Raw genomic sequence first — 17,543 nt, forward strand, 5'->3', positions numbered from 1 at the left:
ACATTGGCATAGTCTTGCAGCCCATGGCACAAGCTTTAAACCCTTGGGCCTGAGGCATGCCCCGCAGCCCAGGGCTGGTGCTGGAAACTTCCAAGCACCTAAAACAAAGGAAGCTTAACTATCTACTATTAAGAAGTGCTAACTACTGATAACTATTAACTACAGATAACTGCACTAAGGGATCACTCGCAAGCGAGAGAAGAGTTGTTCCAACGTGGCGTGGCCACGGAGGGTAAGAAGGAACTGAAGTGGGGTCAGGTCGGCAGGTGTACATATGCACCAGCGTGGAGGCGCCACTCCGGGGAAGCTCCCTTGCCAACTCGATGGGAGCCACTATGGGGAAAAGTTTCTGACGTCCGTGCATGTGGCACGCGCACACCTAATGTGGAATGGACATGAACAAGCCCTCGAAGAACAAGTACAGTATTCCCAACTTGCTTCAGAATGAGAAGAGTTTCTCTGTGTTGTCAGGCCTGTGGTTTGAGTCGTTTCCTGCCTGCCTAGCTAAAGATGTAAGGACATGTGTATTCTTGTGGATAATGTGCTTCAGAGCTGCACTGAGGGAATACACCCTTAAATATGAAACAGAAAATTATAAATTCATTGTACAGTTTTACAAGCACAGAAAACAAAAGTGGAGCATACATAAAAGCCACATTTCTAAAACAGACAAATAAAACGCTGCTATTGCAACTGGAAAGCTTTGTTACAGGGAAAGATAAAAACAGGATTTAAAACAAACAACACTATACAAAACACCAATTCTTAGAAGTCATGGCCTAACTTTCATCTCAGGTCTCACTGACCAGCTGTGAAAGAGAGAAAAGGAAACTTGTGTCCCCCTTTGTTTTACTTCTTCAAGCATCTTTTTCCAAAGGACCAAGAGGAAGGTTGTGCTCACTCATCTGATCGTCCACGCACATTTTAAATTAAATCTGTCACAGCTTTGTTTGCCTAGAATTGGTCATAATGACTGTACAGGGGAGTCGCATCTTACGCGGGGGTTAGGTTCTGAAGTCAGCGTGTAAGGCGAAAATCACGTATAGTTAAACGCTCATTGAGTGGAATGGCGGGCGGAATCGCCTGCACTACAGGTACAGTATTTAAATTTTTATTTTTCTCTTTTGTGTTTTGTTTTGCCAAGCGCATATAGTTAAAATCGCGTAAGTTAAATGCGCCTATGATGCGACTCCACTGTAACATGTTTTTGGTACCAGCAGATAGTCCTCCTACTGTTCACATGTAAAGTAGTAGCTTGTGGGAATGTCCAGTTGTTTCCCAACTTTTTGTTTGCAAATTTTCCCACAACAGATCCATGGATGTGAAGGCTAAAAGGGACTATTATGATTAAGACTATGATTTTGATGCAGAGGTCATGGTAATCATGAATTTTAACAAAGTCCATGACCCCCACAAAGTGGGTCCGGATCCCTACCCCTGGCACTGTGACTTGGCCCAGAAGGTTGCAGTGCCACTCAGATTTGGTGGGTCCATCCCTTCTTAGTTAGGGACAGAAAGGCCCAATTTGAGTGGTGCTGAGACCTAGTACATGGGGTCACAATGCCTGGAGCAGGGAAATGGGGCCAACCCAGCAGGAAGCAGACACCACTGCAGGGTGAGTGAACTCTTCGACCTCCCACCCTTCCTGGACCATGATTCTTCTATGACAATGTTTTTTTCCCCCTAGGTCATTAAATTAACTAAAACTTTTCATGACAAAATTGTAGCTTTAGTTATTATAATCTAATCTAACCTCCTGTATAGCACAGTCATACAACCTCACCCAGTAATGTGTATTTAACCTATAACTTCTTTTTGAGCTATAGCTTGTCTTCTGGAAAGACGTTGTCTTGATTTAGAAACAGAAGTAATGGAGAATCTGCCACATCTCTAGGTGGGTTGTTCCAATGGTTTGTTACCCTCACTTTAAAAATTGGATGCTATATGAGGCAGCTGCAGGTCATCAAATCCTTGCTCCTTGGTAAAATCTCTTCACACCATTTGACCAGCCAGTTTTTTCCTCTGGGACAGTTAATTAAAAACTTCTCCCTTTGACTCCCTGAGTCAAATGAAACTGATTAGAACTCATTCTCATAGGAGTGAAGACTGAAAGCAAAATAATTACAAGGAAGAGTTATATCATATTACAAGATTACACTTAAAGGAATTTCTAATCCCTATCCCTTGCCCTACAAGAAAATGAGAGAAAATTAATCCATTTTTTCCAGCAGATTTATCCATGTTCAGGAATTATAAATATGTGGATGCCCAGAATCAGCTGTTAATTACCATCTAAATGCTTTACATTTTCAAAGCAAAAATAATACAGACAGTAAACATAGGGAGTTTGTTTCTTTTTGGCCTAAATCTGATATTGCTTACAATGGTATAATATCAGGGAAAATTCCATCAAAGTCAATGGAATTACCTAAGTGACAAACCGACCCTTAATCTCAAGATACCACAATAATTACAGATCATCATTACCAATATAAAAGACATCTGTTTCAATATTTCCTGAAGTTTAGCAGTTAAAGGAATATAATAAAAGATCATTTCAATGGAGTGGAAAGTCATCACAAGATAATGATTTCCTGTAGCAATTGGCAAACTGCTCATTATTTGGATTCAGAGAATGAATAGTAGGAGCTTTGAGGATTCTAATATTTAGGAAATAAAGCAGAAAACTGAATTAGTAAAACCACGGGCCCTGAGGTACCCCATCTCATCCTAGCCTGGCCATCTTTAGTGGGAGGGGTCAGCTTTCTCCACCTGCTCCTCCAATTCCTCTCCTAGCTCTTTGAGGGCCAGCGAGTTGACCACTTCCTGGGTTCTTTGGAGGGCCATCAACTGGTCTATTTCCTGCCCTTCTTGAATTCTTAAGGTGCTGGTCCACTCTTCACAAGTCCAAGAGATAGTCCTATGCCTTCTACCACTATTCAAGAGCCCTCTAAAGGTCTCTGGTACTGCAGCAGCTGTAACTGATGGAGTCTTTCAGGTACATCCTCTGCCGAAAGTGGAACACGCAAATGACCTGCTTCCCCATACGATAGCTCCTCACTGTTGGGATGAGCAGACCTACCTTGCTAGCCACTCCCACATGCAAGATTGGGGAGGTGACCAATTGAACGCACCTGGAATGACCAAGGGATCAGCCATAGGCCCTCCAGCTGGGCATCCTCCAAAAATAGAGATAGGGATATTTTATCTGTTGCATATTAATGCAGAGCAGAATGATAATGTGCTATTATCTAACTGCTACAGTCAGAGATTTAGAGAAGAGACTTGATATTTCGGAACAATTTTATCCAGAATTAAAGATATGCGAGAAAAACTCTCCTTAAAAATGAAGAGAAAAATATGGTGGTTAGGGAAGAATGGAAGCCCTCTTTTTCTAATAGCATTGTAAATTTTTCTAAAACTGCTCCAGCTCAAAGATGACTCACAAGAGATTTGTTTTTTTAAGCTCTTCCTTTTAACAAAATTCTTTATGATGAATAAAGATGGCATGAAAGGTTTTTGTCAAAAAGGAGGAAAAAAGGTGTATTTTCCCATTTTTTACCTAAGAACTATCAAGAATGTCAATTCATATTTTCCTGTTCTCCTGAGTATCTCAGTAATGAATGCTATGAACTCTGAGACTGGAACTGAGGAGATTGGGATGGAATAGTGGGGAGAACGAATAACTAACAAAAATCTGCTCTCCCAAGTGTTCATTAGGCATTGGAGTTAAATGTGTTTTTAAAAAGTTTTTTAAAACTGTCTGACAAAAAAGCCCCTACATTCTCAAGTATCCGCCTTCAAATTTCCTTTCATGTCACCATTTCTCTCATGTTTCAGCTGCAATACTGTCTTTCAAAATAAATAAGATCTTGAGATCTAGTGTACCAGTTTTCAAGCTCAAAAAGCTAGATATAGAATTGCAAAAATGACTGCCATAAATGAACATGGTCATTTTGTGTACACTCAGCACCACCTCCTGCTATCCATCTTCATCCTTGAAAAGTCTTTTCCATATTCTTGCCACAATTTCACTGCATTCCTAGCAGTCTCCCAAATTCCAATATCATTTCCTCCAAACACTACTTCCACCAGTACCTCCCCCATATCCAAACCAAATCACATCTAGTACTGGATGATTCCACAAAATCAAGAACCATCCCTGGATAATCTATGGCTTCATCATATACGTTTAGGTAATGGTATTAAAATGCAGTTTAAACAGTTCCATCTAAACCAGTTTCTTACACACCAGCCATTGTGAATGCAGTCAAGATGTGTTAGAAGTTCTAAAACTATATTCTACTCTAGGTTTAGCTGGAGCTGTGTTTGGGCACTGTTCCTTTACTCAGTTGCCGGTCCACTGTGCATGGGCCCTTAAACCCTGATCCTACAAACACTTAGGCACAAGCTTACCTAGAAATACATGAGCAGTCCCATCAGTGAAGCTGCTCATGTGCTTAAAATCAAGGACGTGTGTGTTTGCATTTTGTATTACAGCTTTTAAGGAGAACAGTAAGATAACTGCTGAATCCAAGAGGCAGTGAATGGCACTAGGGTGCTCACTGATGACCAGGTAAATATATCTTTCTAAGAACTTATATAAATATCCAACATACTCACTATTAAATCTAAACTTAGTTTCAGTCTTCAGTGCTTTTTCTAATCAATAGTTGTTCCTGAAAAATCACGTTAAAAACTGAAAATTAACAGAAAAAGCAAGTTTTACAAGGACACAAAATTAATAACTGAATCTGATCCAGGAAAAATTGAGGTCAGGCTTTTAACGAATATGCTTAACATGTGTGTATTAGACTGGGTCCAAGTGCCTAATTTTTATCCACAGTTTTTTTTACAGAACAACATACTCTATTCATTTTGGGCAATCTACACTAGAACTGAGCAATTCCACTGTGTTTTGTGTTTGCTTTTAAAGTGGACTTGACTACTGACACTGAAGTAAATTTGAATATGTTACGTATGATTCTGGTTGGAGACAGGAAATGTCTTTGTCCCTGCCCTCCTTGCTCATCTTGATGTGTTCTCCAAGATTCATGTTAGGGGCCTTATTTCTGCTGCAGAAAATAATTAAATGTGAACCTTAAGGACTTGAAGAGGTATTCAAAACAGTGTTTTAAAATAGCATTTATTTTCTAGCACATGTAGCATCTTTTTTAAAAAGTTTATCTATAGCAATTAAAATTTCAGCAAGTCATCAACCAAGGTATTTGTAAAACAACCAGTTTTACAAGTTTTGAAATTTGGGGATTATAATGGATTCTGGTTTGACCAGCTACAGTCAAACATTGTGTTCTGGGGAACTAAAAGGCAACCATTTGTGGACCACTTCCCCTTCCAATCCCTGCTGTCTTTTCAAACTATTTAATTCTCAGTCCACCAGCAAAGACTCTCTGGGTGAGATTTTGTGTTGCAGTCCTAAGAGATGCAGCACAGAACTTGCAGCCCAGGGGAAGGGAAGGAAATAAGTGACTAAGAAGCCACCTTTTTGCCCTCCCAAAGGGCTCTGGGGGCCACAAAACTCAGACAGCCCCAAAGAGATGTCCATATTATAGCCACACTGCTGCCCAGAGTCACCACAATACCATGTGCTGTGGCCCTGCCTATCCCTAGCTTCATCCCTTATACCAGAGCCTGTGAGGGAGGTCCTTAGAAGACAGCCTATGGCTGCTTTCCTCAGTTCGTATGTCAGGAGAATTCTCCCCAGCCCTTTACACTAACTGGTACAGCATGCCAGCTGGACTAGTGGGACTAACACAGGCACAAAGGAAGAGGCAGAATAGCCTGGCTAAAAACACAGTCCTTACAAAAACGTCCCTCTTTTTCTGTAGGCCTTATCTCGAAAGGAAGAGTAGGAGGAAAGTGGCACGGTAACTAATGAAGTGGAGAGGGAGTCAGAGGGTATGTCGATATCATTGGGAATCGGACTGTCTGGAATGACAGGAGTAGGTTAGCAGGAGTTTCCCAACTAGCTCGAGCAAAAGCAGTTTTTCTTACAATATTAGAAACTTCTCATAAAACGGAGATGTAGTTTCTAAAGCAGCTTAAACCACAGTGCACTCAAGGTCTTATATTGTTTTGGGGGAAAACAGCAAATTTTATGGAAAGTCTCTAATTCTATCAATGTTTATGTGATCATTGTGAAAAATGGCTGCTGTTCATCAGATCTGAATTAAAATGCATACAAAGGAAAAACACATAACCACACAGAAAATGGGAGAAGAATTTAAAACTGAAAGATGGAGATGGGTGGGCAATTAAAGCAGTTAATTTATCTGTGTTTTGCAGGTGAAAATTCTGAAGATGTTACTCATCAAAATGAGGGCAGGTTTAAACAAGATTATATCATGGATGGATATCATGGGGATAGATCACTTGATGATTACCTGTTCTACTCATTCCCTCTGAAGCACCTGGCATTAGCCACTGTCAGAAGACAGGATATGGGCTAGATGGACCACTGGACTGACACAACATGGACATTCTTATGTTCTTATTAGGGCCAGTCATTAGGAATTTCCATTCCGTTCAAAATTCAAACATTTCAAATTTTTCTTCAATCCAAATTGGAACAAGAAAACCAAAACTTCAAAATATCCTTCAGAACTGGAATTCCAAAATTTCATTTGAGGAAAAAAAAGAAACATTTTTGTTTTGACAAGGTTGAAATAATTTCATTCCAACATTACTGATATGCTTTTTAATGTCATTATCTATATTATAAATTTATAACAGAATATAAAAATCAGAATGTTTCAATTTCTATACCAATCTATGGCCTGGTCCCCACTAAGCCCCCACTTCGGACTAAGGTACGCAAATTCAGCTGCGTTAATAACGTAGCTGAATTCGAAGTACCTTAGTCTGAACTTACCGCGGGTCCAGACGCAGCAGTAAGGCTCCCCCGTCGATGCCGCGTACTCCTCTCGGCGAGCTGGAGTACCGGCGTCGACGACGAGCATTTCCGGGATCGATCCGGGATCGATTTATCGCGTCTTAACCAGACGCGATAAATCGATCCCAGAACATCGATTGCCTGCCGCCGGACCCTCCGGTAAGTGAAGATGTACCCTATATCTGTCATAATATAGTCAAAATATTTCAGCTTTTATATTACAAAAATATAATATTGTATTTATATTATTTTTATATTAGGGTTTAAGAATTATTTTTAAATTATAAAATAAAAAAAAATGACGATTAGTAATGGTAAAGTTACTGCTGTAATTGGTATAATATACAAATGATATGTGTCATGTTGGTGAGGTGGGCAGTCAGTAAGCCACCCATACAGTTGTGGAGCCCACCTGCCTGTCTGCTGGGAGCAGGAAAGCTTTCTAGCATGCCTGGCTTAGTGCCCACAGCAATCTGGGAACCCCACCCTCTTGCCAACTAGGCATGCAGCCAGGAAGCAGGCAGAACAGACAGTATGTCTGATTTCCTGCCAGCCTACTTGGCTGGCAGGTGTGCTAGCAGGAAATCAGCAAAGCAGGCAGACAAGCTTAGCCAGCCAGCCTGCCTGACAGCAAAACACTTTGATTCCATCAAACTAGCATTTTCTGATGGAAAACTGTTCCGTCAGAAAAATGTCAACAAGTTCTATTTATCACGTTTGAAAAGAGCTGTGGACAAGTGACTTTGGTGACATGGTGCCATCTAAAACTTTACAGTCAACGCAGACTGGGACAAACTGTGTTCAGTGTCATGTCCGTGTCTTAGGAGTAAGTCCTGGCCTCAGCAACCAACTGGTGAAGGAGGATGAAAACAGACAATTTGCCAAAAATTTAGCAAAGAATAGATCATTAGAAACTTAGGGAAGAACTGTATTATTGGAGCATGGGAGACAGAAACCAGATTGGACAGGGTCTAGAATAGAACTGAAGGAAGGAGACACGAGACAGCAGTTGTAGCTGACAGGCTCAAAAGAATTTAGCTTTGTTTCAAGTGTCATTATCCTCAACTGCTCCATTTACTCTCTGGTAGCAAAAGGGAGTTCAGGAGAGGGAGTTGGAGATAAGGTGGTAGGCAGAAATTTAAAAAATAAAGCTGACAAAGATAACAATGGAAAATGGATGGGGGGGGAGAAAAGAGGAAAATGGTGATCAGAGAAGATTCAGATAAAGCCCTGAAAAGTCTGATGCCCCTGAAGTTTATCTGAATCTAATGGTTTGAGAGTTTATGGCCTGTCACTAAGACTACAATTTGGGCACAGAACTTTTTAAATAAATTTCATAGCAGGTGTGGGTTAAAGTGATGGAAAGACAGATCCTGGAATGGGAGGTGCTGAAAGGTGAGGCCTGGATGGTGGAGTTGGAGAGCGAGCCAACACTGTATTCACTCCGTAACAACAGCTCCAGTCTCACAGTGCTGGGCCTAGCTTCCCATTCTGGGCATTGCAGCCTACTGCACAAGGTTGCAGCGCAGCTCAGGTTTGGCCAGTCCACCCCTTCAGAGATGGAAATGAAGGGTCAGACAGGCCAAATTTGATTGGCGTTGTGACCTAGTGCACAGGGTCATAATGCCACTCCAGTTTGGCCCATCTGCCCCTGCACAGATGGACTTAATTCAAAATCATGATTTCTGTGACCATCATGACCTCCATAACAAAATCATAGCCCTGCCTATCACTGATGGGAATTCTGAATCAATGAGAGTTCTTTTGTATAAGAAGGATGTTGATAAATTGTAGACGGTTCTGAGAAGAGCCACAAAAATGATTAAAGGATTAGAAAACATGCCTTATAGTGACAGTCATAAGGAGCTCAATCTATTTAGATTAACAAAGAGAAGGTTAAAGGGTGACTTGATTACAGTCTGTTGTACCTACATGGGGAGCATATATGCAGTAATGCGTTGTTCAATCTAGCAGAGAAAGTTATAGTATGATCCAGTGGCTAGAAGTTGAAGCCAGATACAAAATTACACCTCCTTTCCAGTCTGAATTTAACAGTTAGGGTAATTAACCATTGGAACAATTGACCAAGGGTTGTGGTGAATTCTCCATCACTGGCAATTTTTAAATCAAGATTAGATGTTTTTCTAAAAGACATACTCCAGGAATTATTTTTGGGAAAGTTCTATAGCCAGCGTTATAAAGGAAGTCAAACTAGATGATCACAATGGTCCCTTCTGGCCTTGAAATCTATGAATCTGTAATATCCATAATCCTTTTCCAGCTCACTAACTTTTAGGTGTGCTGGCATCTAAGCTCTGGTAATATTTGGATGCTCATGTGTCTGAACTGAGAGTTCTTATTCCTGACACAGAAGCAAACACTCAGAAACTTATGGAAGCTGAAGTCACTGTTTCAGCATTAACAATTTATTGCTGGGGCCTTTCTTTCTTTAAGTCATAGTTTTATCAAACAACCCAGTATGTATTTCATAAACAAGCCTTTTGCAATTTTGTGTTTGAAGTACAAAAGACAATAGGGAAAACCTGTTAAATCTATCAAGATTTTAGCCCATTAGAAAAATAAAATAGCTAGTTTTATTCCAAAGTGAATTTTAATGCTTTCTTGCTATTACTGAAGGAGTAGGTTAGCTAAACTCCCTAACCCACACCATCAAAGGGGGGGGGGAAAAGAGGAGGGAGTTGAGAAATAAACATAGGAATAGAGTTCTTACCCTGAGGAACGATAGTCTGGTTTATTTCTTTCAGAGCGATCTGAGAAGAGAGGAAACACATTATCAGCACAAAAATGTTAATGTTCTGTAGCAACACTTGTACAAAGATCTGAAACAACTTTCACACCATACTATTAAATATTATAAAAGGACTATTCAAAAATAGAAGCTGGATTCTTTCTTTTACAGGACTGTTTGACTGCATTTAATTGGTTTGCCAGAGCGAAGATAAAATAACTGGAAATGTTTGTTAAATTCCCCTCCTCAAAACACATCCTTTTGCATGCTTATTCTTTTATCTATGGTTTATCAAGCTCCTTGCTAAAATGAAAAGGACTTTAGTTTAAGAAAGAAAAGCGAAAAGGGGGGGCGGGGAGAGGAGAGAAAAAGAAAAACCACGGATTACTCAGCGCAAAAAAATCATTCCATGATTCATAGCTGGCAGAGTTCCCTGACAGGATGGAGGGGGAAAAAAATCAAACGTCAGTTGTTGCAACATCTGCAAATACACTGAATTCAGTGCTGCTCTATCATTAACTCTTTGCTTTCCTTGCAGTTTTAGGTGTGGAGTTCTTTTATGTTCTCAGTCAGGGCTTTGTTTATTCAGAGGAGTATTAGCGGAGGAAGTCTAATGAAATTGAGCAGCAAAATTTAAATAAAGTCTATTAGGTGCAGTCAAGGACTTAGCTAAATTGTACTGAAAAGTGCATATATTTGTTTCTTATACAGACCCACAGGCAATTTTAAAATACGAATTTTCACTTATTTTACTTTTCAAATATTCTTATGATGCAAAAAAAGGAATATATTACATTAAAAACAAATAGAGCTATCCTGTCTAAAGTAAAGAGTTAGAATTATCATTCAAGCATGGCAAATATTTTATCTAATAGACTTGAATATACTAAAGATACTTGAACTCTTTGAAAGAAAAGTAAATGAGATTCACATACTATTGAGATACACATATTCCAAAGTTAGAGCTTTCTTGATTTATTTATAATACGGGATCCAATTTATAATTAGAAGCATGTTCTAACGGATTATATCCCTACTCATCACAGTTATTTTGCCTCTTACATTCTGTGTGCGCCCTTTAGGATCAAAGCTCCCTTATTTGTATTAGTAAACTGTTGGTTTACTAAAAAGCCAGTCTAACCCTAAGAAACACAGATATCCGTGAAGATCCTCCTGTCCATTTGACATGTATTTTGGGATTTAAAATCTTGTATTTGAGCAACAATTTGCTCTCTTGTAGAACACAGACAAACAGAAAATATTTGTGTCAATTATCTTGCGTAATGAATGCACAGTGGAAAAGTGTTTCCCTCTCCCATTTCTGCATGGGTTTGCATTTGATTCTATCTTGCTGAAGTTTGTCAGTAAAACTGATTATATTACACTTATTTCCACATCCAACTCATGTTCAGTTTACAGGTGCTCAGCTCTGATTCTCATAGCCCTGCAGCACATCATCTGTTAAATTTCTGCTATACTTTGCTCTCCATTTCATCACACCCCACCCTGCTCAGTTTGCTAGCTAGAATCAAATGTAATGTCTCAAACTGGAGCCACAAAAGGAGTTGCTCATACACACAAAGAAAGACTTGCTCATTCCATCCTTAAAATTTCCCAGGTAACCACCTTACCTGTGGCTATTCAGGGGCAGAGGTTCCCACTTAGTCTACTTGCCATCTGTTGCTGGGATCCCAGTTTCCCTGCCATTTATGCAGCCATTTAACAGGAATATACCGACAGGACATTCCAAGTTGGTACAACATGAACGTGAATGTGCCAGCAACAGCGGAGAAAAAGAGTCAAAGAACATGTAAACAACAGCACCAGAGCTTTCCTCCAGAGCCCACTTCTGATTGGCAGATTTTCCATGGCCAGTCCCCACAACTGGAATGCTGTCATTCAGGAAGTTAATGCAAATCCCTTCTCCCTTTCATTCTTTGTTGAAACAGGAAATGGTACAGTTGTTTTTAAACATATTTTATTTACTGCTTAAAATAGAGAAAGAACATCATCCACCATACTTCTAGACTGAGCTTTATTTAAAAAAAATAAAATAAAATAAAAAAATAATAATAATAAAAAACACACACACCATCAAGGGAATCAAACATCATTTGCAGCAAGAGACTCAGTCACAAAGGTTTTAATTTCAAAAGCGGCTTTACCCTAGTTTCCAATTTTGTTTCTATAATTTTGCAATTCTGGGCAGAATTTTACTGTTACAAATAACCTCAGGCCCAACTGATGCCATTTAGATCTCTAGCTATCTGATTTGTGAGCACAGAATAAAAAGCTGATTCTAAAAAATTCTGAACAAAATGAAGCCCCAATGTTTGTGCTGTCCCCCGCAAGTGAATCCCTGGCTCACAAAGGGCAGCATACAGGATTGAGGCCCCAAAAATATGATATATTTTATAGAAAACATGCCATGTAAGAGAACATATGAAAAGTCATGATTTGCTGAAACCCATCGTTCTGTCCAAATATGTAGATCATTAGTGTGTATGAAGTTATGAGATTTTGCTATATGGTTGTTACTGAAACATGTTGTAAGTTTGAGAGTCTCTACTGCTAGTTCCCCAGTGACAACAAGAGTGGTGATGAACCCCAAGTGGGTGTTAAGCGACCATCAATCAGCTGGGGAGTTGTAAACAAGGGGATTTACAATGCGGTAAGAGGGCTACACAAGCATAACACAATGAGGGATTGCTCTACATGGTGAGTCAGCAAAGCACCCTGGACATGTATTATGATTTTTTTTAAAATGGATTTTTTTTATTTAAATCGGATTTTTTTCGATAAAATGCTTTTTGAGGAAAAAACCTAAAGATAGTTTTAATTAAGATACATTATAGCTCAAAGATATCTCATCATGGAATAGGGATTATAAATTCTAATTCTATAGTATGAGACAATATATTCATGTAATGCTTAAGAAAAGATTTGTAAATGAGTGCCAATAGTTCATGAATTAGGGACCCAATCTTATGGGGTTCCAGGGGCTTCAGTATAGATTATTTAGGTTAATCTTTCTATCTACCCAATGGGACTCAGTGCTCAGTCTAGAAGATACTATCATAGATGCTTAGTTTTGCAGTTCTCAAACTATGGATTTGTGTCTCCAGAGATAACATGCTTGTTAACAGCAAAAATGTTTTAAAATAAATAAATAAATACATAAATAAATAAATATAGAGGTGAGAAATAACAGTCTTCAACCATATTGTCCCGCTGCAGATTTGTGTACACAGAGTCAATCCCTTACCTTTTTCTAACAGTGCAAAGTTTCAAAAAGTTCAATGTATACAAGATTGTTGGGGGTGGAATAGATCTGGACAAGAAGAAATCTGGAGATAAACGTGAGAAGGGAGGGACAGGCAGTAGAAACAAAAGTGAAACTGTTGGAGCAGCATATTCCAGAAGTCTTGAGGTCTTTCTGAGTGTAGCCTTCATTGATTTGAGATCTACCTTCCCATTCTCTCACTAGAAGGGAAAATCTATAATGGGAGCAGGCCATAAGAGAGACCCAGTTTGGGAATATTTTAATGAAGTTCCTCTACTTGTGGCATGCATGCAAAATGCAAACAGTGCAACAAAGAAATGCAAGGCCTGGTTGCCCAGATGAAACAACATCATGAGACGTGTTCCTTCTCAGGAGGAAGCTGCATTGAAGATGATGAAAGGAACATGTCTGAACATGCAGGATCTTTAGGTTAGTAAACTTTTCTATTTCATACTTCTTTCTTAAGGACTGCCTATCTTCCTTCTGGACTATTCTTGAATTCTCATGTTTGAGCAAAAAATATAGTTGTTACTCTATGGTACTATCATTTTAGATGCAGTTGTGATAAAAAATAAATAGCTGAAATAGGCTGATCTTCCTTTTACAATTTCACCTTTAAAGTAGTACTGAGTGTCAGTGAATGCAATAAGCAACAAAGAGTACTGTGGCACCTTATAGACTAACAGGCGTATTGGAGCATAAGCTTTCGCGGGTGAATACTCACTGCGTCTGACGAAGTGGGTATTCACCCACAAAAGCTTATGCTCCAATATGTCTGTTAGTCTATAAGGTGCCACAGGACTCTTTGTTGCTTTTTACAGATCCAGACTAACACGGCTACCCCTCTGATACAGAGAATGCAATGAGTAATACTAAATGAGCCGTATAGTAATAATTAAATAACTGCAACGACTTATTTTGTTTAGGAGAATCCATCCTCAACATACAGGATTCTGAAGACTATCCACCTTCAAGATAATTCTGAAACTATAAAAAATGATGGCTATCTGCCTATGATAGTGTTTCAGTCACATCATGTATGTTACATGACCACAGTATATCACCTGTAGCAAAAAGGAAAAAAAAAATCTCCTTCATCCAGAAACAACTATAGGTAAGTATGTAATAACAACCAGCAGATTACAAAAAGAGGTATTTGATGAAAAAAATTGCCCAGTTTGTTTATGCAACAAACTCTCCTTTCCGTATGATTGAGAACCCACACTTCATTAACATGGTTCAGTCCATCCAACAGAGCAGATGTCACAGGCAAATTGCTGGATAAAGTGTATGAAAGAGAAATTAAGCAGCGTGCAAAAGGTCTAGAGGGTGAAATTGTTAACCTGAGTCTTGATGGGTGGAGCAATGTCCACAATGATCCTGTTGTATGTGCTTGTGTGACAACAGAAGAAGGGGAATGTCTTCCTTACAGAAACAATTGATACATCAGGAAATGCACACATCGCAGAATGCTTACAAGAAGTAGCAGTAAAAGCTATAACAAACTGTGAAAAAAAATTCAAATATCTAGTACGCAGCTTGGTCACAGACAATGCTGCAAATGTATCCAAGATGAGAAGAAATTATTTAGAAGAGAGTCCCAAGCTAATAACATACGGTTGCAGTGCTCTCTTGATGCACCTCCTAGCCAAAGACTTCAGTGTTTCAGAAATAAAGGCAAATGTTGTTGAAATTGCAAAATACTTCCGTAACAATCACTTTGCAGCAACTGCTCTGAAAAAAGTGGGAGGAACCAAGCTAACTCTCCCACAAGACGTGCGATGGAACTCAGTAGTGGACTGTTTTGAGCACTATATCAAGAACTGGCCTAATCTGATGACCGTGTGTGGACAAAATCATGAAAAAATAGATGGCACTGTCACAGCCAGATAGGGTCACCAGACAGCAAGTGTGAAAAATCGGGACAGGGGGTGGGGGAGTAATAGGAGCCTACATAAGAAAAAGACCCAAAAATTGGGACTGTCCCTATAAAATCGGGACATCTGGTCACCCTACAGCCAAATTTCTCAACATTGCGCTTAAGAGAAATGTTGAACACATGCTGAGTACCCTGAAGCCAATTTCTGTAGCCTTGAACAAAATGCAGGGAAATAGCTGTTCTATTGCTGACGCTGTTGAAATTTGGAAGGAACTGAGTGAGATCTTAAAAAGCGAAATATGCAATGACAGGGTTAAATTACAAGCATTAAAAAAAAAACGAGTGGGACAAGTATTATCTCCAGTTCATTTTCTTGCAAATACTCTCAGTACTCGGTACCAGGGTCAAACCTTAACTGTTGAAGAAGAGGAGTTGGCTATGACATGGACATCCAGCAATCATCCCTCCATTATGCCAACTATAATAAAGTTCAGAGCTAAGGGTGAACTATTCAAGAAATATATGTTTGCTGATGATGTTTAAAAAAAAAAAAAAAATCACATAGTGAACTTAACCACTTGGATTCAGAGACTGTTGAAGTGATAATCTCACTTTTAACAGCAGTTGCTTCTTCTGCTGGTGCAGAATGAATATTTTCTTCCTTTGGACTAATTCATTCCAAATTGAGAAATCGTTTGGGACCCAAAAAAGCAGGAAAGCTTGTTTTTCTTTTCCAGATTATGAACAAACAGGAAAATGAAGGTGAAGACAACTGAGTTAGCTGCAGAAACCAATATTTTAAGTTTCTCATGTTGACCTGGATGACAGTCGTTTGTTTGTTTTTTGCCAATATTTCATTTAACTATTTTAGTTAAAAACAATTTTAACTAAAACAAACCTGATTTTAAAAAACTTGAATGTTTAACTAAATTCAAAAATTCATATGCTTGTTTTGTTAAAATATTATGTTTACTGTTGAAGAAAAAAATCCAGAATACATAATGTTGTTGTTTTAGTTAAATAAAACAAATTAAATGTCTGTCTGGTGATGTTCTTCTCCTAATACAGCATGGCAAGAAAATCCTCCAAATATTAATAACCTGTTGAATTGGAGATAGTTCTCCTCCAAATGACTTCACAAATATCTGCTTCACTTACCTTTGGTAAATGAAATAACCAAACAATCATTCATTTTCTGATATAGATGTAAAACTAATCTGAAAGCACTATAGCTAGGGCCCTACCAAATTCACCGTTCACTTTGGTCCGTTTCATGCAAAAGTGAGGGTGTACCATTTGTGCTTCTTTGCTGCAGTAGCCCCAGAGCTGGGACCCAGGCTGCCACTCCCCGCGGCTCTTCCTGGGGCTGGGGGTGCCTGGGCTGGGGGCTGCTGCCACCTACCCATAGCTCCTTCCTCCTCCTCCCACTCCTGCCCGGACTCCGGATGCTCAAGTTCCGGGGCTTCTGCCACCATCTCTCCCCCTCCTCTGTGGCTCCTGCCCGGGTTTGGGGCTTCAGCCCCTGCGGCTCCTGCCGGGGCTCAGGGCACCTGAGCTCGGTGTGTCAGCCCCCACAGCGCCTGCTGGGGCTCGGGGCTTCCACCCTGTGGCTCCTGCCAGGGCTGAGGCACCCATTTTTCAAATTGTCCAGGGTCCCTGGGCCCGAGCCCATGCCCATGGGCCCATGCATTAATCCACCACTGGCCCTGACTATCAGCTAGGAGCCCCGCTTGGGATGCTCCCAGCAGCACTGGGGAGACTGGACCTATTTCCACCTCTGGAAGCCTTTACCAGTTGCAGGAAACTCCGCAGTTGCTGCTTTCAGAACTGGGCTCTGAAGGCAGCACAGAGTATGGCAATCCTGCAACCCCACTACAACAGCTTTGGGACCCTCCCCCCCCAAATCCCATTTTGGATCAGGACCCCCACGGTTACAACACCGTGAAATTTCAGATGTACATCTGAAATCATGAAACTGACCAAAGTGAATGGTGAATTTGGTAGGGCCCTACCTATAGTGCTTAGGAGACATGATACCCTATATCTTGTTAGAAAGCTATTAGTCGTTTCTAAATCCCAGAAGCCAAAAAATAATAGAAAATTAGGTAGAATGGAGTCTACATTCAAAAAGTGTGATAATGGGAATTACCTTCCAAAAAGAACATCTATGTACATATAAAACTTGTACTACTTTAACTATAATAGGATAGTAAAAGTTGTACAACCCCTAGTTCAGATGCATTTTTACCAGTACAGCTTATTCCCTTACAGAAAGGCTAATAAGCTATAACTGTGTCCACATTAGGAGTTATACTGGTGTAACTCTTTTGGTAAAACAAAAACGGGGGGGGGGGGGGGGAAAATCACACTGTGCTAACCAAAGGAGTTTCTATAGTTTTTGTATTAGTGTAACTCTTTTGGTGTGGTATGATTTTTTTGTTGCCTGTTTTTGTTTTACTAAGAGTTACATCAGTACAAAGACTATAGAATCATAGAAATGCAGGGCTGGAAGAGGCTTCAAGAAGCCAACAAGTCCAGCCCCCCTATGTTAAGGCAGGACCAGGTAAACTTAGACCATACCTGACAGGTGTTCGTCCACTCTGTTTTTAAAAACCTTCAGTCATGGCGATTTCACAACCTCCCTTGGAAGCCTATTCCAGAGTTTAACTACCCTGATAGAAAGTTTTTCTTAATGTCTAACCTAAATCTCCCTTGCTGC

General features: G+C 39.8%; 1 protein-coding gene across 13 annotated transcripts in view; it reads right to left on the bottom strand.

Annotated features, from left to right (window-relative positions):
• SH3D19 (SH3 domain containing 19) overlaps nucleotides 1-17,543 on the bottom strand; it is a 140,562-nt gene that overhangs the window by 107,523 nt on the left and 15,496 nt on the right. For 9 of the 13 annotated variants that reach the window (XM_065597803.1, XM_065597802.1, XM_065597811.1 and 6 more), the window contains exon 2: nucleotides 9,645-9,684. In XM_065597803.1, the coding sequence (XP_065453875.1) occupies nucleotides 9,645-9,684 (40 nt within the window). Of the gene's footprint in view, nucleotides 1-4,623; nucleotides 4,700-9,644; nucleotides 9,685-11,293; nucleotides 11,501-17,543 lie in introns of those variants that run through there. The other 4 variants (XM_065597809.1, XM_065597808.1, XM_065597805.1 and 1 more) reach the window with 4 other exon arrangements.

This window comes from Chrysemys picta, chromosome 5, assembly GCF_011386835.1.
Source record: "Chrysemys picta bellii isolate R12L10 chromosome 5, ASM1138683v2, whole genome shotgun sequence".
NCBI classification, from domain to species: domain Eukaryota; kingdom Metazoa; phylum Chordata; order Testudines; family Emydidae; genus Chrysemys; species Chrysemys picta.